Below are 26,885 nucleotides of genomic sequence, written 5' to 3' on the forward strand. Positions count from 1 at the left end.
ATGTTGGCGATCGTTTGTCCATTGATATTTATTTACCCGGGGTGAATTTAACGCCGAACCAAACAGACATGGGCATGCACCCGTGGTGAACAACGTGTAGGGTTGAAACGTGATCATTTTTCTTCCGAAGAACGAAGAAGATCTGGAAATTCAACGTCAAATCGGAGGTATTAGGTTATACAATATGGCTGTTTTCTTAGTACGCGTCAAAAATATGTTCATTTTTTCTTCTGGGGCAAAATTTCTTACTCACCGTATCAAAGAATTCCGTGAACTTGGAGAAATAGTACCACCAGCTCGCGTAGGCCATCTAAATTTTGAATAATCATTTTTACTAAATCGTCATTATTTTAGATCATGCAGTAGGTAATTTTGTATTATTATATTTGATTTGAACATTTCTCAAAACGAATACTTTTATCGTATAGAAATTACTGCCAAAAAGTTACTCAAAGATCGTGTGAATTTACGAGATGAAAATAAAATATCGTCAAAAATTACTTCATAATCAGTATTGCAATAACGGTAGTGAAACTATTTCTGTTGTGTTTAATTGAATCGGTGTGTTTTTTTAAATTGGTTTTTGTTTTCGGATCGCGATGTGTATTAAAAAAAATTTTGACATTGAATTCTACATTAAATCGAACACAAATTACAAATTTGGAATTTTTATCTGACGAGACGTACGGATCTACATATATCTTGCGGCAAATAAAAACATGAGTATTGAAAAAACGAAACGAAAAAGAGAAGGAATTCCGCGTGACGAAGTCGAACTGAAAAAAAAATTTAAAAAAACAAAAAAAAAAGAACGTCGCAACCGTACGTCCTAGGTGCATGATTATTCTCTTCTGAATATTTTATAAACCATGATGTAGCTCTGAAGATAATAATCAATGATTGGTAAATTTTTTTGACCATCACCGGAAAAATTTCTGTCTGAATTGGCCTTTATTAAATGTTGGAATTCTTTTTTTGGTCCGATTTTGTTATTATTTAGTCTACAGAGAAATATGTTGATTCCTGTTTTATTTTCTTCTGTTCTCCGTTTTTTGTTTTAATAGTAGCACTAGAGATGAAGTCGCAAATATTACGAGTTTTTCACGACTACTGATTCGTTTTCGAACATTTACAGTCAGACAAGTTACCTTCTTATACTATACGTGAAGTTAAGTAGATAATGCTGGAGTAGAGCAGGATATGACAAATAGTTTTTTTTTCAAAAATGTATAAATTTGCTTGAACTACCGTTTAATATAAATATATAATGTTAACGCAGTATATAAGTATATGCCATTTACTATGCGATTATGCTACACATATATAAAGTGTGAAAAAGTTTCTAACTACAGTGAAAACGGAAAAATAAAAAGTTGCGATAACGATATAGAGAAATGGGGAAAAAAAAAACATAAAAAAAAGGAAAAATTGATTACTAATTCAATCAGAACAATTCCAATATGATCAGGTATACATGTATATAGGCGTGTATATATAGATTTTATGTAATGTGTAGACAGATATATGTGATCTACGATATATGATCTACACGATAATTCAAACTACTCCACATATGTGTATTATATAAAAGTGTGTTAGTGTTCCAGAGTATTTACATGATATGTAATATAAATTACGACTGATTGATCAAGTAAATGAGTAAAAGAAATCAGATTAAAAGTGGTATAGGTTAAACCAAAACGCACCCTCAATACTTGGGGTCGATCATCGTACTCTACGGGCTGACAGGTTAGCGAATAGTCCCCAGTGAACCATCCGGATATTCCTATCTGCAAGCACAACAGCCCGCGGGCCGCCATTTTGTTTAGCATAAAAATTTAACTACCAAAGCCATCACCGTTGCAATTTTATTGTATCTTTTATGTTTGTTTTTCAACAAAAAAAAATATGCACACAGGTGTTAGAATCGATACATATACATTGCGCACAATAAGCTTGTTCCTTTTTCGAAAAAACGATAAAATTTACAGAAAAGAAGGAAGACATGTCTGCAGCGGTAAAAATAACGAGGCATCTTTTTCTTTCTTGATTTTAGTTTCTCTTTTGTGATTCGAGAAAATTTCCGTAACTTCCTGTATGTATATAAATCGCATAAAAATGTGTAAGCGGAATATAATAGCTGGAAAACTTGATAAATTATAATATACGAAATACAAATACATGTATATTCCTTTGGGATTCTACGTAAGTACTTCGCTACTTCGGAAGCGAAGATTAAAGCAGCAAGATTATTTAATCAAAATGTCAGTTATGTGAGAAAAAAAAGAAGAGAATAAATTACATGATACGACTCATAATTAATTCGCTCCTATGATAGTTTTATACATGCCGGATCCGACGAAACGAAAAAACTCATAGAATTTCGCGACAAGTTGCCAATGGTTTTGCCCTGTTATTCTGTTTCTTTTTTTTCTTTTTATAGATTTATAACTTTATGATATTTGATTATCCTCGATTTGAAAACCACTCTTGGATTTTTTCAAATTATTCCATTATCCCGATAAAAAATTTTCATACGTTCTTATTGGCGTAATAATACGTACGGAAATTTTGACTTCCGCAAAGTTAAATGATCAAGCTATATGTTATAGGATTATTCGAGGATTTGAACTCTATACAATATATCAATGGAATATAAAAGTATACGTATCTACTTAGAATATATAATATTATTCGTCAATACGTATAGTCAAATTATGTACTCTTCCTTGTGATGCTTTGTTTAAACAGCGATTGAAACAAATGTAAATGAAAAAAAAATAAGACTGGATATAAAAAGTTTCAAAAAAACAAAACTCTTGAGGATAAAAATACACACAAACTGTATATGCGGACGCGATTTTTATTAAAATCAACATACTACGCAGGCCGCGAAACTCGTCAAACTTCTGTCACTTTTCATTTATATTTTTTCAATTTTTCTCCAAAAGTGACCAGAGAAAGTGTCTCTCTGAGAAGAAAAGAAAAAAATTGGAAATAATATAATAACAGACGATCAAATATTTTTACGCAAGTATAGAGATCTGCACTATACCTATATATATGTAGAACTTAACATAAAAAATGATGTTAGTAGATAAATAAACAAAGCGTGGTATATAAAAGTGTTGAAATCATAAAATTAGGTAAAAAGCAGATACATAATTAAACACACACATTATAGAGATAGGTATACACACCGTGCACGTATATACATATACATTATATATTATATATATATATATATAAAATTGAAATTCGTATAAAAATTGTATAGGTACCTACAGACTGTTGATACTTTCAAATAATATTTTTCTCATCGATATTACTAATACCAATATTACTTCGGGAAATTAACCATCCCAATGACGTACATTATAATATAATAATAGGTAATGTATGTATGTGGGAAGCTCTACGTTGAACGGACATTATACATTTTCTTTTCTTTTTTCCTTGATCTCGTCTTTTCTCCAGCAAAATATTATCATTTTATTCCTTCGAACGGCGATGAATAAAATATAAAAACGTCGTACAATTTACAGTTACGAATAATTGAATTTCGGATATTTTTTTCTTCAGAAATATGGACTCACTAACCGACCGTGGACTGACCATAGATTATTATTGCTTACCCTTACGGCTGTTGAACTTTCCGTATAATCCACAGGCTGACAACGGAAGTTATAGTGTCCCCACCATCCGCCCATCAGGCACTAGGTATATATTTGCAATTTCATTTAGATTTTTACGGTTATTTCAAAAACAATACACTGTTATTTGAACCTGTCTCGTCCTTGAATCCTAGATTTGAAAATTTATACCATACCAACAATATTTTCTACACCAGAATCAGTGTAGTAATTTTTTCGATCAAAACTTTTGCGATTCATGCAGATCACAAAAAATTTTAACATTCAAAGAAACTAAAAAGTCGAACGTAATATTTATACACTTTTGCATCCTGGTATAGAAAATTTGTGCACCCAAATCCTCTTTGTTCGAAATCAAAACCTAATCTCAGCTGTAAACACGCGATGAAAGATATAATAAATAAATGAACAATTCGTAACATGAGAACAACAGCAAAACAACACACACATAAAAAGTATATGGGCTATATGAAAAATAAGCGGTTATTTGATGAGAGGAAAAAAAAAAAAAAATTATAATAATAAAATAATAGATATACATATCTCACCTCGTAAAAAAGCCATGCGGAAAATATAACCTGTATGAAATTATACAGAATGAGAACTTCTTTCAGTTGATAAGGTTTACGATTTTCCATAAATTTTGGTCCTAAAACTTTGACTACGTAAACGTAACTGAGGCATATGAAAAGCGTGGGGAAAGGTGAGCTCATTAAAAACCAATTCGTGGTACGGGAATCTGCAATGAAAAAAAATACACACGCGATTATCATCATTGTTGTTGTTAATATTATTATCATTATTATCATCATACGGACGGGTCACCATCTGTAATTTATTACGTCATAGACGCCTGAGGCGGGTATTTTTTTTTTTAAGGGGGTAGAAGAATAAGACAACGTCGAATACGCTACACGGGATTGATGGAAGGCCTCATAGCCGTTCGAAAATTACGCAGCTTGTTCGGTCGTCGAAGTCTCCCGCGTCACTAGACGTTATACATGGCCCAGCAGAAGATTTAAGGTGTATTTTATCCATAAGAAAATATATACGCCGATTACATGTTTTGGATCCAGCTACTTTTTTTTTTTGTTTCGTTCTTTTCTTTTCAAGTTAGAGTTTGTTTCGATGATATTATTTTAATTGTAATTTAAAAACGAACGAATCTTATTTTATGTACCTATTCATTATCAAATCGCATCGATGCTTTTGTCTTTCTAGATTGAATAGTATAACAAAAAGCAAGTATATATTATACATTGAAACTTATTGTGAATACGTAATATAGCCTGCAAGTTCGATAAATAATTTATGCCGTTCGCCGAGGCGAATGATCGCATATCGCAGAAGGTTATTATGCATACGATGTGTATATCTGTATAAATATATTATAGTATATGATTTTGCAATGAACTTAGTAATTTTAATAATCATATATTATACCTTTGAAAACACGATCGAATTTCCATGGTCAAGTTTAAGGCATTTAGTTTACATCATCGTATGCGGTGATAAAATATATTATACAACAATTAGAGGAATACAAGTAATTAATTATATAACATAATCGGGAAGTGGTTTGAGAACTTTCAGATTAAATATTCTTCTGGAAATTAAAACTGACACTGATCACGGAAATCTAATGTATTTTCACGCGAACAAAATTGGTCCGAAATTGAATCGGTTAAAGTAGAGGAAAAATTTAATGCTGCAGACGTACACGCAGACAACGGGAAGTTACCGCTTCAATTTCGTTGGAGTTTCCCTCATCTGAGTGCATTTTTCAAAAGGTTAAAAGCGCTTTCTCAGATCAGCTTGCGGGATGTTGCTCCGAGGCAAACGCACCCTTATGAATGCCGTATCGCCGAACGAGCAGCAGCAGCCAATCAGAGCTCACTACGAGCAATTAGGTTATGGCAGGTTACGGTACAAGGTGCGTATTTCAAAAAGTTACCGAGTGCATAAAAAACGTGGGGGGGAGAAAAATTTAATCTCTGTTATTTACTTGGTTATTTCTTAATGTTCTTTTTTTTTAATGAACTGCAATAAGACTTTAAATGACGCTCAGAAATATCAAAAAACGAATGGTGACAACTTATACAGCGAGCGTTCGTCTATGATTGAAAGTTAAATATTGACGTTCTGCAATAACAAATTACAAAATTTTAAAACTCGTATTAGAAGGTACTCGAGTACAATATACCTAACGTATATATTTATAGGACGTCGCAGTTGTGTGCGCGATGTGCAACGTAAATATACGTGCAGCACATAATACGAATACATGACATGTAGATACATGTGAATTAACAAGTACTTTTATGTATGTGTACATAGTTAATACGTTCGCTTTTTAAGCTTCATATTTTTTAAATAATCACGCTTCGAAGAATTTCATCTTACATTCCTCGTCTGTATACCCTGGCGTACGATTTATCTACACGTAAGGCATTCCGTGCCAAATCGCTCTGACCGAAACCAAATTTCCTTTTTTTTTTTTACTTCTTTCAAATAGATCACTCGGACCGTGCACTCTTGTATTTCAGTCTCATTTTCGTTAAATTTGCAAAATAAAATTCTTCTTTCAAGAATGACTTTTTTTCTATTCGTACTTCGGAATTTTTTTGTAGCTGATTTAGACGTAAAATGCCCCGTACATACGGAAGCAATAAGTTTTCCCTCCTGCGTGCACATGCAACGATCGCATATATACCTAATTATTATATTACATACAAAAGAGATTAACTGCGATAAACAAACTGTGAATTGTCGGAAGTAAGTTTTCTAGAAAATTCTGGAATGAAAAAAGCAAATATATGCAAGAAAAAGTGAAAACATATAAAGAGAAAATTAATAAATAAATAAAACAAAACCCCATCTCGAATATGTATTACGAATACCTATATTGGCGCGTACCGCGGTATGATATTACGTTATACGTCTAATAAATGAAATATGTATAAAAATAGATCTGAGATCTTAGCTACGCGTATTATAATCAGATGTTTACTTATTATAAATTATTATTTACACAACTATAAATATACACCTACATTGGTAGATGCGTTACATTACTTGAAATCGCGTTAAATTATAAATGTCGAGATATGAGGAGTATACCTATATCATACCTAGACATCTCTTATATCTACACGTCATTTTCCCAACAATCTTTACGTGCACAATTATTATACCTGTTGAATCGCGTGTTTGACAAGTTATTAATAAATATAAATTCAAATTCTATGCGAAAAAATATTTCTCAACTTGCAGCTACAATATGTATACGTACGTCGTACGTATGTACAACAGGTGTGCACGAGAAAGAATCGACGGATTTTCAATTTTTCAAACTATGCATGTTTTTCTTGGTTTTCTCTTTTTTTCTAATGTTTCCTTGCAGCGAATCCGATTAACGCGACGATGCGGCAACTATATAACGTTATATAAATATATAACAATATTCCATGCTCAGACGTATGTATAATAACAATAACAATAATAATAACGATATAGTAATACGCGATGCAGATGGAGATTATATATATATATTACAAAAGACGAGGTATATCCGGTTGTTGTTTTCGTTGACATTCATGCCAGGCGAGATTATCATGTAAACGTTTAGGTAGCGAGCGCATAAAGAGTCGAAGGTGCACTGCATCCCTGTACCGGTATATCATTATCCATACCAACTGTATAAAGGATGCGAATTTTCAGAGAATCTGATTCGCTGAAGAAAATGTATTAATGCAGTTTGAAGAATAAAAAGGAAAGAAGAAAAAATAAAAGACATTCTTTATTCATTGTACGTGTTCGTATGCATATTAAACCGTCAAATGGAATTATTATATACCTACTCATACACTTGCATGGGCAGATTACGGAGGTGATGACTCTCCTTACGAGGTCACCTTTACGATTAAATTCGGAGCACTTTAGTTTGAAATAAAAAATCGAATAAATAAAAAATTTATGATGAATATATAACAATGTAACGTAAAGTGTATCAAAGTTTACGTTTATGTATGTACGTACCTATTTACAAGCAAATTCGACGAGGCGCGTTATCTTGAAATAAAAACCGGATATTGTGTAAATCCGAAGATTTTTTTTTCTCTGGGTAATAATGAAATCTGTAGTTTTGATACTTTTTTTTCTATTCATTTCTTACGTGTTTAGATATTCGTTGCGTTTTCTCGGTAGTTTTATTATTTATTTATTTAATAAGTTTTTTTTTTTTTTTTCAAAATTATTCGCGGTCTATGATAAAATTGTCTCATAGTATAATACTGCAAGTACAACGCAGACTTTGACTTACCGGCATGCTTATCCAGAATTTCATGGAACTGATCGACGTACTGCATGATAATTGACATTTTTTTATATTCTTCTTAAGTTTGAAAAAGCTACGCGTTGTCCTCAGTCCAGTCTGATTGATGTGACCGAAGTTGCCGGTTGACTCGCGTCCTTCTGAGGAGAGAGAGAAAAAAAACAAAATAAATTAAATAAAATAAAATAAAAATTGAATAAAATAAAATGAAACAAATATGAAAATAAAAAGAACGATATTAGGGATAATTTTATTAATGGTATCCAGATCGCGTACGACCTTCGAAGACATGAATTACTCTACCCAACGTACGTGCGCACACTTTCAGCGCTCATGTAACGTCGAATGGAACTTTCGATATTGTTCTCTTTCTTTCTTTACTCCCCTCCGGCTCTTTCGCTTTTCCTCCAGTTTTTTTCTAGCCTCGTGCAATCGAAGCGACGTTACCGAAAATTTCTAGTAAAATTTCTGAAATCGGACCAGAAAACTTCTTCCACTTTTCCAACGATATAGACGCGCGAGATAAGCGCGATAAATTGTACATACGTTAGACGCCTCGCGTATTTTTGAGGAGCCGGGTGGTAGACGCTACAATAAATATGTCCACATCCGTACCTACGTGAATGAGGGCGTATTACCCAACGGTGTATAGATATAGGTAGTTACGTACGAGGAGCGAAGTTTGTCGCCGCTGCTTTAGTCCGGAGGTGTCTTACGGCTTGTCGGCTATACCTAGGCGGGTAAAATAGCGCGTACCACACCGATATAGATCGAAGACCAAAGAGTTGAACAACATTCCCCCAACTGCACGGTGTGTTTCACGTAGCGGCGACGAACGCGCGTGTAGGCGCCCATGCATTATACATATTGGTCATCGACGGTCTCGTTCATGTTTTAAATTATAGGGTGTACACGCACGTTGTACGCGTACGAACGCCTCTACCTATATATTTATATATTAAAAGTAATTGCGTCGCTCCGGTAAACCTTAACTAACCGACATTGTATAACATAAGCGAACCGAACACACGCGCTCGTGGAGGTACCTGTGTGTACGCTCGAATCGTGTGGCAATCGGTTTGAGAAATTTCATTTCCAATGCAAGTCGTACGGTCATAGGTATTCGGACGGACGTACGTACGTACGCGCCGCGTAATGGGGTACCCACCGAAGTTTATAGCGCACCGTGTTTTTCTCCTTTTCTATTTCTCTCGTACGACTGCGTTTAACGATATTGTCAAGGCCGATTCCTACGTGACGTTTCGTACGATCGAAAAGCTTGTGTCTTCATCGACATCATCATCATCATCATCATCATCCTCATCATCATCATCATCCTCCTCCTCGTCGTCGTCGTCGTCGTCGTCGTCGTCGTCGTCATCGTCGTTTCGACCTACGGCCTGCTTTGCAATTGCATAACGTCGCACCGTGAATAAATAAACGCGTGGGCGATTGTGCATTAGACATTTAGAGAAAAAAAAAAAAAACCGCACGACGCATTTTTTCCTTTTTCGTTAGAAATGTGTTACAAGCAGAGTAGATGAACGAATGACATTCGGCGATCTTTTTTCGTTCGTCTGCACCGCCGATTTTCGTATTGAGAATAATTTCTCATCTCCAATTGTATCGTCCAGTGGTTAGTTTTTACGGATGTATGAGACACGCGTTGATAAAACCTACAATTATTGTAACGGGATGATAAAAATCCGATAATTTATTCTCATATAAAATGCGAAAGATGGGAATCGAATCCGATCGAATGAAATAAACCGTTCCGATGGAATTTTTAATCGGACGGAAAATACCGGAATATTTGTACAGCCATGTAAAGTGTGGCTATACATATTTTGCATCGACGAACGTGAGAAGATTGGAAAATTTTCTCTCATCTTTTGCTTCTGAACACGGAATCTCGTTCCGTTTTCACGCAATCCATCGTTTTTTTTTTTTTTTTTTTTTTTTTTCATTTTTCAATTTATCATTCCTTCATTTCCGAGACGACGAAAAATCGGTGGATCGATCGAAAAAACGAACCATTAATGCCGCAGAAGAGAAAAGAAAAAAAAACTGCATTGACGACAGATTTCAACGTCGCCATTCGAAGAAACGATAAAAATATTAAATCTTCGATGAAGTAAGACGTACTCGGCATTGAAAATTAAACGAGGAAAAGAGGAAAAGAGGCAAATCAAAATCAAATGAAAATGAAAAAAAAAAAAAGGAAAAAAAAACAACGTTGCAATTGTGTAACGCGCATAACGTGTCTAACGTGCCGCACCGTGGTAAAGTACCAAGTGACGCAGTGAAAAAAAAGAAGAGGTTATTTCAAATATTTGATATTCTAATTTGAAAAAAAAAGTGTGCAATCGCATCACGAAGTAAAGAGGAAAAACAAAATCTGAATATTGACGAATGAAAAAGACGTGTCGGGGCGTAGAATGAAATGGGGGTGTTTTCGAGTTGAGAAACGTCTTGTACGATCGGTTCGAATTGACCTGGAATGCCCGGTATATCATACTTGCGTTATAAGGTGGGTATACGCAGGAATGCAATGTTCATACAGAAGTAAACTCGCTATTCAACTATATAGAATACAGGTAAGTCGTGGGTACGGACAGGTAAGTAGGCACACGATCAGGTTAGAGTCGTCGTTCAATTCGTGGTTGCAAAATAATCTGAGCAAGCACGCGGTTTTATATTTATATATACGTAAGCACATACCCGTGTATACACCTCTACATGTCTGTACGACGTACACTTTTGAAACGTGTATATTATAGTTGTCCGAAACGCGGTGAGCAAGCAAATACGTGCTAATCTCACAGCGGTAACCTGCAGCGGTGCAATAACGCAAATTAGAAACAGGGGGAAAAAAAGAAGAATCGAAAAAAAAAAGAAAAAAAAAAATACAAAATTAAAAAACGAATTGAATAAAAAAAAATAATAATAAGTATTACACGCTGTCGTTGGCGTTTTTCGTTCGATGTACAGTGCAACGCGAGCATGATCGTCGAACGTCGATTGCGAAAATTGTACGAATGCATCGACGGTAGAAAAAATTGAGAAAGAGGACGAACAAAAAACGATCGTGAAAAAAAAAGTGACAAAACTAGGTCGTTATTGTATTGTTTAAGTGTTAAATGTGCAACGCGCGACGTTATTTCGTTGCACATAATATATAACAGATATGTACGTATATCGTATATACCTACGCATAAATTACACGCATAAGATACACGTAGGTGTATAATTCGTATCGCTGTGCCAACGATCAAAATTATTAATATTTCTTCTTTTTTTTTTTTTTTCCATCGAAGAGGAAGTCTTTTTCTCGCGGTAGGAGTAGACGGATGGCCGAATCTAATTATCGTCACTTGATATCCGACGTACGGTCATAACGTTCGTGAATTGTTTTATCGAGGCCAAATGGTACGAGGCTGATCTCGCCCGATCCCGATGTTCGATTTGCATGAATTCACGCGTACACAGGTAGATACATATACCTGTGTATTATGAAAACGATGAATTTTTTCGCGTCAAACTTACACGGTGTATCAATATAACCGGGTGTACACGCATCGCTCTTTTATACGTACACACATTATACACATGCGCAGGTGCTTCTAACATTAGATGAATTTATGTGGTATGGAGGATTAAATTATAAGCCATTCGCAATCACGACTCGTATAGGCCATCGGGCAGGTCTCGTTATAATATTACATTACATTACATACCCGAGGCGATCAAACCTTGAACGTCTCTCACCGATCCGCAGGGAGGCCGAAATATTTCATTTGATAAACAGCTTGTTACGATTCGACGACAAAAAAAAAGAAGAAATTACTCTCTTACGGCCTGATAATCAAATTTTCTATTCGTCCAAGGTTCGTTCGACGCGAGGGAATAAAAAAAAAAAAATCACCTCCGCGGTTTTTGTTTGGTTTTTTTTTTTTTTTTTTTTTTTTCCCCCGCTCCCCAAAGATGGCGACGAGTTACCAGACGTCATTGAACGATACTAACGATAATAATAAACGATAAGTGAAAGAAATTCACCTCTTCGAGATGTATAATGTGTGTGTAGTAAAACCTGTGGATATAACCAAGGTCGGCATCGAGTTCAATGGATCTTTCAACGGTTAAGGCCCGATGTAGCTGGAAACCAGTAAATTCCTAATACAGTATCTAACAGGAAAATCTACATGCGTAGGTTTGAGCGATGCCTTTTCTTTTTATTGAATTTTTATTCGACGAATAATCACAGCTTCCGATCGGGACCCGAATTCAACGGCGGTTCGAGTGAAACGGCGTTGAAAAATTGTCCCAGGCGCATTATTATTGCACGGCGCAGGAAGTAAACGCAGAAGATAAGTTGGGACGAGCCGCGTCGTCTGCTTCGGATAATTGCTAAGAAAAAGATTAGCTGCACATAGAGGGAAAGTGACTCCGAGGCACAGTACGGAATGACGACGACGACGACGACGACGACGACGACGACTATGATGATGATGAAATTATAGCCGTGGTCACAGTAGCCTACAAGTGCAAACTAATAAGTGTCGGAGGAGGAGGAGGAGGAGGAGGAGGAGGAGGCTATCGTGCAAGTGGATGCCCTACGCGAATGTAATCTATCGATGTAGTGTCGGGTGAAGGAGAAAATTTGCGATTCGGTAATAGCGAATGAAGGATTTTATCAAGTGTATCGCGTGGTTAACCGGAAAACCAACATTCTCGCAGGCCGCGGAGAGAGCAGAACGAATCGGTATTACGACAAACGATGCGCAGTTAGGAGATGTTCACCTTACGGTCCAGGTGCTGATTCACTCGCTCGCCGAGTTTCCCTCTTCCCTTTTACTCGTTCGTTCATTTTTTTTTATTTATTTTTTATTTTTTTTTCATTTTTTCATTTTCTTCTCTTTTTGCTTCGTGTCATTTCGCTTTTACCAGCGCATCTCCCGTCGTTGCGATAGATCGCGCGAACGGAGATGCGATTCGACGTTAATATCTTTGTACCGTAATGCGACTTTCATGGATGAATCGTGAGGAGTGTGCGAGACGAACCGTGCGTAACGTGTCCGGAGGGATGAGTTACGCCAGTCAGGGATTCCACGCGCCATTTGCATACCTGAACTGCAGTTAATTTTCGCGCGGTTAGCGGCGGGTCTTCCCCGTCGGAGAAATATCGGAGAACTGAATCCCGACGCCGCGGCGGTTCGGCTTTAATAAAAGGCGCGACGACCGAGGAAGACGCGGAGGATGATATTGGCAGGAAAATACGGGGGAGTCGTGAACGACAGAAGCGTCGTTTCGAGTCGCGTCGAGAACGATAACGACGATGGCCTCTGGCGATCGGATTGCACCCGGACGAGAAACAATCGACATTCGAATTTCGAAACTATAAATTACAAAATTCCTCTGTTTTAGGCGTCCCGTGCGCGTTCGCTTGAAAATATCATTGAAATTAAACTCTGCCTGAGGCTTCGTTGACGCCACGCATTTGACAGCATTAGGAGATACGAGGAGAAATAGAAAAATTCGGAGCTCTAAAAACTAGCTAATTCTTCGACGGAACCGCATCTTTCGCATCCCGTGCGCTTTATTCAACAACTCACCGGAAATTCTTCACTTTTTATTACACCACTCGACGTTCACCCGATGCACTACTCCTCGTCGCACTGTTCATGGAACGATGTCGTTCTCAATATTTTTTCATATATAAATACAGGCTTGTACTCTCGTTTTTATAATTGCTGAATGCAAAATCGTCGTTACCGAGAAAATCGAACCACGAATATTAAAAGTCGCCGATATCTACACCACTGTCGTTCGAAAGGGAAATAAAGTGATACGTATTTCTATCGATTACAACCAACTCACAATGTACATGTACACCTTTATAAATTGACGGATGTAAAAATTTATTTATTATTTTTCGAGAGACCGGCCTTCTCCTGTTTGTTTGACTCGGTTGCAAACTGGTAGACAGTTCACTGGCGCATTGCTTTTAACTACGCGCCATATTGGTACCACCTCTACTACACACCTGACTGTCCTTCCGCGCACAGTTCCGTTCCTCATCCCGTATTCGTAGAGGTAAATTAGATAATTACGTTGGGGAATTTTTTTGTTTCATTTCTTCTTTTTCGCAAAATTGATTAATCCTCTTTTATTTTTAAGCGGTACGTTGGGTACGTCTGATATCTCCCAGCTATATTCGAGCGTCCGGAAAATTTACATTTCATTTATTCGGAAACCTGGATATGGTTTTTCCTCTCTTTCGTTCTCCAAAATTAATGTCTATTCATTGATCGTTTTTGTCTTCGTGTTTTTCTTTTTTTTTCTGAACAAAGAAACAAAAATGGGGACAAAATGAACGACGACTCTTCCTCTTGCAAAACTTTCGTCGCGGACAAATTCGAATTCTCCGGGCACATGTATATATCTGCGGGAAATTTTTTCGAACAAAATATGAAATAAAATAAAAAAATAAAAAAAAACAAACGATGTAAAACGTCAACTTGTACGGTTGGTTTATTCGACTAAAATTTTCTTTCTTTCAAAGCCCAAGTCGACGATGAATTCCGAAGGTAATTACAGGTGTGTAGAGAGATATGGGTATAGAAAAAAGAAGAGAAGGAAAAAAAAATGAAATTAGATTCAACGAGGATATTGAAATGACGATAGTACTCGAAGGGTAATTTGGGACCGATCGAGGTCACTGGGTATACATGGAGTCGGTTCGGGTCAGTCTACGATGAAATCGTATTTGATTTTTTTTCCTTCTTTTTATCTTTCCGTTCAACCAACCGATCGCACTCGTATCATTCCGATTCCCGTCTTCCGTAAAAGAGATTTCGACTCGGATTTCGAGTATGCGTATTATATCGCAAGCGAGGACAGCCTCCTCGTTAAATTTTTGGCCAAATGTTTCGACCGATGTATCTTAAATCGGCGAACGTCGCTCGAAATAATCTCAGGAATCGGAATCGAAATTCAGAATAGACAAGATTTAATCGATTCATCGGATATTTGAACGAGTTGGATCGCGCGAACGACCTTGACGTTATCCAGTTTCGAAGCCCGATATATTCGGGAAAGGACATTGAACCTCGGCAATCCGATACTATCGATCCGATTGACCGACTCCGTTCGGATTTACGGGGGCGAGTAAATTTTCCTCGTCGCCGATTGTTGCCGATTCATTTTCACTCTTTGTTAACTCATTGTAGTCGAGCGATTTATTTCTTCTATTTTTCCTTTCGTCGTTATTTGAATTAACCCACGACCTCGATCCCGTGCGTGTCGACGTCGTACAAAGTGTGCGATTGAAATAAGCGTCACAGTTGAAACGAGCAATGGCCCGAATGTACATATAAGTATACGGATACCGATGTACAACGTTCGCCGATAAGATTTACGAAATACGGGAGGATAATGGCCGCGTGTTTCAAGTGACGAGTCGACCTTCGATATCGGTTCGAAGTTCGGTTGACTTTTAGCGCAGAATAACGAGGAGGCACGCGTTGACCGATTTTCGTTCCGCTCGTTCGGAAATTTGAAGAAAATCGATCCGAACACCTCAGCGGTCGTTAATGGCCTCGATAAATGTCGATCTTTATTTCTGGATGCACGTGCTTTTCCCCCATTTTTCTCGATCGGTTTGTTATTTTTTCTCCCGTCGCTATTCCTGTCAGGTCGTTGTCGATGACTATAAACTATCGGCACTACGCATAAGCGCTGTATAATAAAGATATTAAAATATTCACAACTGTGTGACCTCCGGTTGTATAAGTTAATTGAAATCGATAAGTATATTCGTCCGGCATAGTCTGTACGTTCCTTCTTCTTCGATTCTTCAGTTTTTCGATCGAAAATAGGAAAAAAACAAAGGAACAAATCCCCGGTGCATGTGGGCGGACGTAGCCGCCATCCGTGCGGCGAAGAATAATGCGACGAAGAAGATTTTTCAAGTACTCACCAATCGGCGAATCGGCTATAGGCACGCCGAAATCCCGGATCCAGCGCCGCTTTTTGTCGCAACTTTTTCATTCTTCCTCCTTTTATTTCGACATGAATTTTTTCTTACCATCTTTCTTCGCACACGAGCGATAGGCACAGCTGTTTTTGATCGTACGTTGTGAAAAAATTCTTGTGACGTTCGCAGACAAAATCTTAGCATAAGTAGACGCGTCGCATCGCATTTAAAAAGAGGGGAAAAAAAAAAAAGAATTAACAAAATTAACAAAATTAAAAAATACCCACAGGCGCACAGTTGGACGTTGTACAGCGGGGAAACTCATCATTAAACGATCGTTGGTTAATTTATTTATTGTTCATGTATTTTATTTTATTTTGTTTAATCTTTTTAATGCGACGAGAAATAATTCACCGATCATATACATATACCGCGTACATATAATTCGATCGATGGAAAATTTTGATACCGGATTTTAGAATTTTATATTTTCAAAACAACAATTATTCCCGAAGCGTGTACAACGTTCGCTTCCCTGTTATGTACCCAGAAAACAATATTACCGCAATTACACGGTGAGTTGTTACACCGAAATTCCCAAAACATCGTCTCATTTCGATCTAGTTTTTGTTCCCCCTTTCTCACGTGTCTGGAAAAATTAATGTAATAATCAAGTTTTTGTCGAAGTTTTAATTTATACCACCTTGTGCGGGGCAACGCGCGCGTCATTGACACCGCGTACAGGATCGGTATAGACGATCGATCTGCTTACTTATGTAAAAACCTATGAGAAAAAAATTGTCAAAAATTGACAGAGGAGAAATATCTTTCTTTAAATTCACGCGCGTACACCGCAATCTAACGTGCATTCGATTAATACTTCTTTTTTTCTAGCTATCAATTGTCTTATGGCATATAAAAATTGAAACAAAAAAACATCGTACTTCCGATGATAATTTTTTCGGGGGAGGAACGAGGGGGGATAAATCAATAGAAAATTAGTGCCGAGAGATCGTATTTGTCCGGGATGCGACCTTCGAGAGGTCAAAGTTTGAAAAAAAATTCACATATAAATACATATATGTATTTTGAAGGGTAAAAATTCGTATTCGGCTGTACGATTTCGATGAAACTTCACGTTTCGAGTAATAATTTTGAAGTTCTATAACAAACTAACAACAAGTCATGCCGAGCGGTGAAAATCCGCAGCGGAACGATGACGTCCGTACCTATATTTTATCGAGAGGGGTAATTCACTTCCAGATGAAAATTGATGCTCTACCACTTTCATCGCTCCGTAGATCCGGCAGAGGGGCAGCTGTGCATCGAAACCGACGATAAGACAAAATTTCGGCAACGCGGAGTCCTTCGATCTCTTAATATGCAGGAAAGCTACAGAAGAGAATGTTTTTTGACGGCGATCCAGCTGCAGCATCGGTTGCATCGCGCGCCGTTACACTACACGATATTCGTTTGTACCCGGAGGACCGTCTGATTTGAATCGCACACGTGTGTGCGTATTTTGCGGACAGGACCGCGGCGGAACGGAGGAAAATTTCCTTTGACGTCATTTGGAAGTCGCGTGCTTACCTGAACGATATATTATTTGAATATCCGCGGAATTCGTTTCGTACGAACTTGACCCCCCACCCCCCTCGGTGTATTAATATGCATATACGTGCACACATACGAGTACATCAGGTAGACAGAGGCGGCGGTATCTACGTACGATAAATCTACGTAGACCGATTGTTATTTTTTTTGCCGCGTAATTTTACGTACGAGTAAATTGAAATTATCTTTACCGCGAGTCGCACCCGCTATCGAAACAATTTCGTCGGTATTAGAAATTTTTGGCGCGATGACATTTGTATAGGCTCGCATGTGTGCAGACGTTATGTGTATCGATCGTTCGAACCGACGACGGCCCATTGTCATCGTCATCCCGATGAGCCAAGATTATATAATTACACGTAGTCGGTGTACAATAATTATTGCGTTACATATATCAACGATGTATGGATGCACGTTTATATATGTATGTGTAGCTCGCATCGTGTACCGTGTGCCACATAGGTACGGTACACACACGTACAACGAGGAATGTTGACGTTGGTTAAAATGCAACTTGAAAATCATCGTAACACACTTACAATTAACAACAATTGCTGCACAATGGCCTTGGCCCACTGTACGGATACGTACGGGGACGCATGTGTACGTGTACATGTGGGTATGTGTTCGAATACGTGTATATACAAAGTCGAATTATCATCGGCGACCACTTGTTGCTTTACGAACGACGGTTTCTTTCATACCTCACACGTATATATTTATGTATACGACACGTGTGACACACATTCGTAAAGATTAAATATATGTGTATGCGTATGTACGTACATTACGTACACCACATTTAATTTAAAGGTGGTAACGCATCTCGTCACCGAGGAAAAAACGAAGTCACGTCGCCGTCTGGACTCGAGTGACCGCGCATACCAAATTTATTGACGCGGTATAATAACGATGATAATAACAACAATGATAATGACGATCATTGAACGGTGAAAAAAAAAAAATAAAATCACCCGGATTGTTAGGCAATTTGCGAAATTTTGAATTTTTGCTATTATATCTTTCTACATCCGTATCCACGCGGAGAGAATGAAACGAATCGAACGAGCGATTTCTAAAGAAAATTTTCGAACGGATCGTCGAGTTGTTTATCCAAAAATGATCAAATTCGTCGCTGTATGAAATTGACAAACAGTTTAGAGATATAGGTGTATGGTATGAGGTACTTAATGGGATTACAAATTTTTGACCAAAAATTTCCAATTTACGCAACACGATGTGAGTTGCATTCAATTATCTATGTAACATGTCAGCCGTATATGTACGTACAACCTGTATACGTATGCACACACCTAGGCCTATACACATTTTCGCTGAATGCACAAGTTTTCGAATCGAAGAACTTGAAAATTTTTTTTTTTTTTACCATTATCGGTTACTCAACAAATATAACGGAAATTTGGATGATCCGTATTGAATTTTTTCTCCTCTTTTTTTTGTCGATCGATTTCGGACTATACAATCAAACGATCGATCTTCGAGCGTCACTCCGTGTACCAATTATCATGTATCCAATATACATGAGTATACAACGTTACAGCTGTGCTGAAAATGACGATTTTCAGTTCCACGTGTGTACAGGTATACATACATATACTGTATGACATATTGTAACACTGCGTCACGCCGGCAGTGGCGTTTTCTTGTATTTCGAAAGAAATTTTTCGTAAGTATATCATCATATTTTTCGATTCATTAAATAACCTCGGGGCGGTCATTAGCACAGGAATATATAGCTGTGCGATCGGTCGTTTGTATATAACTCGTCGCGCATTTTGAATTTAACGATTATACATAATGCGTATGCATATAAATTTTTTTCCTCATTCTGCGGCACAATTGAATTTTTCAATTTTTCGATATTTCTGGTCCATTTTTCACTTCGCCAAACCCGATGATTTGCACATGCACATGTGGGTTTCGGTTCGTAGCCATATTTTTTTGTACGTACACGTGTATTCTGTATTTTACTCTCAACGATGCAGAGATTGGAGAGAAAAAAAAAAAAAAAATTAATTTAAATATCTTTGTCGTTTTTTCATTCACTAATTAAATTTTTTTTTCTTCTATCGGATCGGGAATCGTACAGATTTGCAATTCGCGCCAGCGGTTATCCACGTGATTTTCACGTGCGAATATCTGAATTAAACATTTTATTACCATAGTACATTATATTTCCTAAATATATAAGCTTACGTACCATCGCATCTCGATAAACGGAACGTAATTGAAAATCAAAGCGAATTTGTATACGTAATAAACGATGTTCAGAGTATAATTCGCGAATAAAACTAGGAAGAAAAAAACAAATTATAATGATAACGCGCAATTAGTAAAAAGTTAATTTGAAATTGAAACTTCTATCCAACGCAAATCACAGGAGGGAGAAAAAGGAAAAAAAACTTTGGATAAAACCAGGAACTATGAAATACCGGAAATAGAGGTATTACACACGTATATATGAATATAAATATACATATATATATAAAGTCAAAAGTTGTATAGCTAGATTATTGCATAAATTTAACTATAACCTAGTAAATCGTGATTTTTTCAAATCCAACGACTTACGATTAACCGCGAAGGCCGAAGCTATAGGTGACAGACAACCTCACCTCAAATATACTGGATATAATGTATAACTTGCGAATCGCGAAAACAGGAAAGCATCAACTCGTACATATTTATTTAATGAACTTTCATGGTCCACATGGATTCCCAGTTCAAATGCAAGTAGATACTAATGAATCATTCATTTCAAATGTAAAAAGTTGAATCGAATCAATCGAACAAGAATTTGAATTAAATTTTTGATTTTGATTTTTTCTTTTCTACTTCAATTCTGAAGCGTACGCGTTTCAATATCGCGACCACAGCTTTTCGATTCACGTGCCCACGAACGTATGCGATGGAAAAAACCGTGCGCGAACGTAATTTATTTCGAAGAAAATATAAAATTCATTTTAGCGGTGCACCGCCGGAAACCTGCGAGTATCCCTCGTTCAATCGACGGAGCGAAGGAGAAGAAAAAATTCAATGAAATGAAACAATTCCGTATCCGTTTGAACCTAATAAACTCCGAAATGTGGTAATCACGCGTCACGCTAATTTGAAAATGAGAGATAAAAATTCGAACGTATCCCCAAGAGCCGGAAAAAATCTAAAAGAAATAAATCCGACCGTGCACCTCGTGTAATCCTATCGGAGGTTTTTTTTTTCCTTTCTACAGATCAAGCACGGATCGGCTAAGTTCAAGGTAAAAATAGATAGGTTACCGCCACACGTGCTGTTGTTTAGTTTTTCTGTTTTCATTATTATTTTACTTCTCTTTTATCTATAATGTCTGCGGATACGTTCGTTTTAATCTCTGATTTTCAGCGCACACATTCTTCAAGATCAGTTATACCTCCGCGTCGACGCGTCAAAATTGAAACCACCTGCGAAAAGCTCCTTCGCGAATACATCCTCCACCTATGCATGTACGGATTTACATACATATTTATGAAATAGCCACATCTTTTTTGCCCCGCTCGAAAAATTATCGTACAGTTGACGAAGTGCACCGAAATTAGCAGATGCGACTGTCCGACGGTCTCACACTTTTTTCTACCTGGTTTTTTTTCGATAAATTATTCAATCAGTTGTTTCAATTTTTTGGTTTTCTGCACGTCGAATAACTTCGCTGCACGACTTCTACAGCAGGGTACCCAGAAGTAAAAAAAGAAGAAGAAGAAGAACGGACGAATCCGAAAGCAGATTCTTGAGTCGAATTCCGGTTTTGTCTATTTCTATTTCTATTTTTTTTTTTTTTTTTTTCCTGAATTCATAGAGTTCGGTAGCAAATCATAATTCGAATAACGCGTCGTTCCTGACGTGAAGAATTCTCGTGCCTCCGAAGTGAGAATTATTATTTATATGGAGTTTAAGTCAATGTCAGAAATATGGCATACGGAAGTCGAATCGCGTTGATAAATTCATGCAAACCGCATGAATCATATTGCGCGAGCGCAGAGCTCTCGACTTTTCAGGGGCGCTGTACACGTTTGAGGAAAAATATTTGAAAATTCCATGGTGTGAAATCGACGATTCGTAAACGGTGACAACGGACGAGGTCCACTTGAACAAATGGGAAATAAAAAAAACAATCGAATAATTTGCTGCGCAACACATAAAATAAATGAATAAATGAATATTGTGGAAAAAAATAAATAATATATAACTAATATACCGTGATTTATTTAACAACTATGAATTTACCGATGAGGTGTATTTTCGGTGTAGATTTTATGATCAATAATCGATTAAAAACCGTCCGCAGATGACGGAAACTCAATCGCGGGGTTTTTTCCTCATATATGTATACCTGCGCGCGATATACCTTGAACATATAGATGAACACGCGATGAAAAAACAACGAAATAATCGCGGTAAAAGTTTAGCAAAAAAATATCGTAGGTGGACGGTCTGACGCGATTCGCGTGATTTGTATAACAGGTCTTATCGTTGAACGAAATTTTAGAACGATGAAAAATTTGAGGGGAAGAAAATCGGATGGTTTTCTCAATGATGAAAGGAAAAATTACTGATTTTGTTTTTTTTTTAAGAATCATTCGTTACCGTCATCGTCGGCGTCGAGATCACGCTCTTCCGTGAAATTTCGATACCCACATGACATTCGCGTTGCATTAAACGCACAGGGATTGCAAATTTCTCGAATCAAATGGCCGGGCTTTATTTCGTTTCCATCGTCACTTTTTCAAATTAGGTTATGTACGCCGTCGTGTAACACCGATTATACAACGAGCGCGATTCGAATAGTTGACAAATTTATGGCCCTCGTTTTACAGATATATCATTATTGTCCAATGAATGTAAAACTGTTAACGACGTGATTTTGTATAAATTATTCAAATATGTAATACACGATTAGCCTTGATGATTGTTTTTTTTTTTTTTTTTTTTTTTTCTTGTGCCCGCTTTGACGAAAATCGAAAAAATAACGAACGCAGAAAAAGGCGCGGAATCAACGCTGCGGCTTGCGCGAGAAACGAGGAGTAGGTAATCCGCGAGTACATAAAGCGAAACTAGTGTACGGAATAAAGCTGACGTTGCGTAATGAATTGTTTCGATTCGGTTTGCATTCACGAGGCAACACCTCTCACCTATATATTTCACGATTTACGTCGACCACGATTTCGTTCAATTCTTGTTATTGTTGTTACATTACACCGTTTTGATTTCGATTTTTTTCGCTCGTTTTTTTTTTTCGAAATCACACGCGTATATTGCACGCGTTGCGAATTCCGTACGTGTACCACATACGTCGACGCCATTTTATTTAGTAAACCGCATATTTTGTTGACAATTAAGAGTGTACATGCACCCGATTTGTAATGTGTGAGCAAATCGTGAAAGATAATCCAATTATCCAATGTTATAGAAAAATGAATTCAGCGATGTTGGGGAAAAAAAAAGAAAAGTTCAATTTACGTCTGCGTTCTGGCTTTTCGTGCGATTCGATCAGACCGGCTGCATCGTATGGATGTGTCCGTATAATGTTAAGAGTCAATGTTCGAGAATATCGTTCTAGAAAGAAATTACGGATTTCGAATTCCGATCGATTCTACCGGACAGAGAGAAGGAGAAGACGGAGATGAATAAAAGGAGGACGAGGCAGAAGAAGAAGAAGAAGAAGCAGAAGAAGGAGGCATAACTTCAAGAGAGTCAATAACAGAACCGTTAAATAATGATGATCCCAGATTTGGTTGGATGAAACGATCGAGTCAAATTAAGAAGCATCGCCGTCTGGCTCCGAGCTGGTTTTGAGGTTCCATTTATTTAAAACAGTCCGCGCGAGTATTGAGAGGAAAAAAAGACAACAAGACAGATCTTCAACATCGAAGTGGGTGTCGGATGAATATGTATACGTGTACGAGGTATCTATACAGCTACTTATAATACGAATGACGCACTCGCGCCAATAGTCCGGAATATCCGTAATTATAGATGATGAAAAATTTAATATATGCACCTACATATTAGAATATTCCACGATAAATCAAACAAACAATAAATATTTTCGTTAAATTCACATTCCATTGAATATATCCTATACGTATATTGAATATTGCGCGGTAAAAAATTACCCTCGGATCACCAGGGATCCGATTTTATTATTGCCGAGAAAAAAACGATACCATAAGATCCTGGGAACCTGGAAATTTTTATGAAAAAAAATTGACACTCGAAAACTACAGCTGATTTTCATTCGCTTTGTTTGAATTCAATTTCTTCACTCGTCTACCCGGTACATACCTATAACATCCTATTCGCGAATGTTTGAGTAGAAAAAAAAGTGCTAAGTAATGGGCCGTTTTATTCGTTTTATTTACCGGCCGAAATAATTTCCCCGCAACGCGATGGATCCGCTAGTTTTGGTGTTTGGCGCTGCGTTAAAACGTGTAGAAAATTTCGCCATAAACCAGTGGCGTTCTTAAATTATGACAAGTGTCCGCAGTGTACCGTACATATCAATTTATGCGTGTATCGCACCCGCCGTACATACCCGCTACATTATACCGTCCGAGGCTAATATAGAAAGTTAAATTGACATTGAAGTGCGGCATTGAAAAAGCCTGAGCTGATCGACCGATCGATGAATTATATACCAGGAGTAAATATGTATGCACGCGTGTTGGGTACAGCGGTTAATAAAAGCAGAAAAGAGTGCACCTCTCGTGAGCGTATCGCGCGATTCCTGCACTTGAATTTCATTGTGCGAAAGGAGAAAAAGAACGATACGAATGAAAAGGAAGAAAAAAAAGAAATAAGGAAAAAAGAAATAGAGTTGTATGCAGAGATTTCATTCATTAATCGAGCTGACCGTATACCATACGTGATACTATCGCACGTATACATAGCGTTGTATTATTCTTATAGCATAATACTATAAGTACGCTCGTTTATTTTACCGCCCAAGCAATTCGATCGCCCTAATTTCGTTTATAGTCTCATACGTAATAATATGGCGGGACGTTACCGCATTATTCGTGTCAATTGAAATTCGATTCGCGAGGCAAATCACCCGGCCTTGGTAATTGGTATGACATAAAGATGAAAAATAAATAAATACATCTCGTCCATTGTTATCGTAGGATCGATCGATTGGAAACCTGTAGCTCGGATAAGAGAGGGAAAGAGAGAGAGAGAGAGAGAAAAAAAACGAAGAAAAAACGAGTCGCGTTCGAATTTTATTTAAATTTCCAAGTTCTGATTGACACCGGTTAACCAAGCTGCGCGCGGACGTATAGGAAAAAAAGCACGTGGATCCGCGATGTCGCCGAAGTTGTCACGTGGAAGCGACACTTTTTTCATTTTTCAACATTCCTAATTTAAGTTGAATAAATAATATTTCGTCGCGGGTCCGCGTGATACGCCAAGGCGGAACAACCAATTTTGCGATCTCACTAGTTTGTATCGCGAAAATAAAAATCTGTGCTACGAATAATGATAACAATGATAATCAGATCGCGGTGAATAAACATTTCAAGATGTCGTGTCAAGACCGTTGCATGATTTCCGGGATTTAATTGGATTGTATTAAACGTATTAAAATGTTTCAAACAATTTATTTTCATATTACCCTTAGGTCTTTCTCCGAATGGTGCGAGTGGAGCTGAAGTGCCATTTACAAAGCAAAGCAGAAACAAAAGGAGAAAAAGTGTTTTTTTTTTTTTCAATTCTGATTTTCAAACGGCTACGAGGTTATCTGCAAGCGATAAATCCGTAGATTAACGGATTAGTAATTTTTATCGAACGTGCACGAACGGAAATAAATGATATCTCCGATCTCAAGAGCATACACATGTACGCAACGTGAGTAAATAACTTGTAAGTGTATCGATTGTCCGACGTCTGCGAGTCGTCTGCCTTTCGACACCTGCTAATTACGTTACCGGAATTACATTTTTTCGCGCTATCTCGGTTAAAACTAATCGCAAATCCATCAGCGACTAGACCAAGACCGTCCGACTCGGTCGCTTGGGTACAAACGAACAAAAAGAAATAATAATAATAATGATAAACAAACGACAACTGCAATTGCCGCTAGACGCTAATCAAAAATGGAAAGATAGCGGTGAATGAGGAAAGAACAAGTGAACGGGGAACGCCTGGTATCCGGCAAACGGCGAACCGGAAAGTGACTCCGGATGCAAGGTTTACCTTCCCTTCCCTTCCCCCAGCCGACCGCCGTTCACGTTGCCAACAATGTAGAAGCCGGCGCCGCGTGGGTGAAATAATACCAGTGACTTAACATCCGATCAGCTGATTGTTTGAGTGACTTACCGTTGCGTAATTACGATCGCCTGTTGCGCTCCAGCTCCAGTATCGAATCGTTGGGTGAATCGACGCGATCGTTTTGACGGGCGAGATGAAGGAGAGATGAACCGGAGACGAGCGGCAAGCGGCGACAAGCAGGAGCGGCGTCTCGACGTCTCTTCGTCGTCGTGGTCGTCGTTGTTGTAAATGTGGTTGTAGGTCGGCGTTGGTATTTCCCGAACGTTGAACAGTGTGTTGCGTGGGCAGTGGTGGATGGATGTATGTAACGATCTTCAGCGGTATGTCGCAGGTATCTACGTGCGACGGTAACGTTTCACATTTAATCGGTATAATTATATTATCCTCCGGATCGTTCGCCGACGCCTCCTCCGTCTTCGTCTCCTCGGTATTCGGACCCAAAGTCAACCGCATTTGTCGCGACGACGCGATTCGGTTAAAAATAATACCAAAGTGACTTCTTTCACGTGCACGTATGTATAATGACTTGAAAATCTACCAACCACTCCCCAGATCAGCTGCCCGACGAATACCACCGCTGGTACGTTGAAAATTTAAATGCTATCGCGCTGGGAATGATTATTACGGAGTAGTTATCGGTAACAAAATGAGATGAAATATGTATAGCCCCACTTCTACTGCACCGTACGGTTCAACGGCAACCGCTGCGTAAACCTCGAAAGCGCAACAAGGTGGGATCTGATCACAAGGGATAGAAAAAGGCACGTGGGTCGATCACACCGTTCAACCAACACATAGAAATATCATAAACTAATCACGTTCTATATTCCGGCTATTCTGTACTGTCGCGCACCTATGACGGCGCATTACACGCGTTGTACTATGCGAACGGCCTAATTGTTACGTAACAAAAACACTGAAATGGTGACGATGTGTGATTCTGTTGAAAGCCGCGCTGAACACCGGCTGAAATCTCACTGGACCAAATGCG

The 26,885-nt window shown here is 37.8% G+C and overlaps 1 protein-coding gene and 1 long non-coding RNA gene across 8 annotated transcripts in view; one reads left to right on the forward strand and one right to left on the reverse strand.

The window, feature by feature from the left end:
* The window catches only part of LOC105690598 (elongation of very long chain fatty acids protein AAEL008004-like), a 29,149-nt gene extending 3,067 nt beyond the window's left edge, over positions 1–26,082 (reverse strand). The window contains exons 1-7 of one of the 7 annotated variants that reach the window (XM_048659450.1): positions 25,943–26,082; positions 7,975–8,126; positions 4,202–4,392; positions 3,636–3,716; positions 1,707–1,790; positions 254–310; positions 37–142 (exon numbers count right to left, since the gene is read on the reverse strand). In XM_048659450.1, the coding sequence (XP_048515407.1) occupies positions 37–142; positions 254–310; positions 1,707–1,790; positions 3,636–3,716; positions 4,202–4,392; positions 7,975–8,032 (577 nt within the window). In that variant the 5' untranslated portion in view covers positions 8,033–8,126; positions 25,943–26,082. Of the gene's footprint in view, positions 1–36; positions 143–253; positions 311–1,706; positions 1,791–3,635; positions 3,717–4,201; positions 4,393–7,974; positions 8,127–12,786; positions 12,808–13,047; positions 13,068–13,111; positions 13,509–13,598; positions 13,977–25,942 lie in introns of those variants that run through there. The other 6 variants (XM_048659452.1, XM_048659453.1, XM_048659454.1 and 3 more) reach the window with 6 other exon arrangements.
* LOC125502023 lies at positions 31–4,933 on the forward strand. The gene is made up of 3 exons (XR_007279831.1): positions 31–167; positions 3,583–3,720; positions 4,533–4,933. It is a non-coding gene; the product is annotated as an uncharacterized LOC125502023 (long non-coding RNA).
* Positions 26,083–26,885: the final 803 nt, after the last annotated feature.

This window comes from Athalia rosae, chromosome 1 (assembly GCF_917208135.1).
Source record: "Athalia rosae chromosome 1, iyAthRosa1.1, whole genome shotgun sequence".
Classification (NCBI taxonomy): Eukaryota; Metazoa; Arthropoda; class Insecta; order Hymenoptera; family Athaliidae; genus Athalia; species Athalia rosae.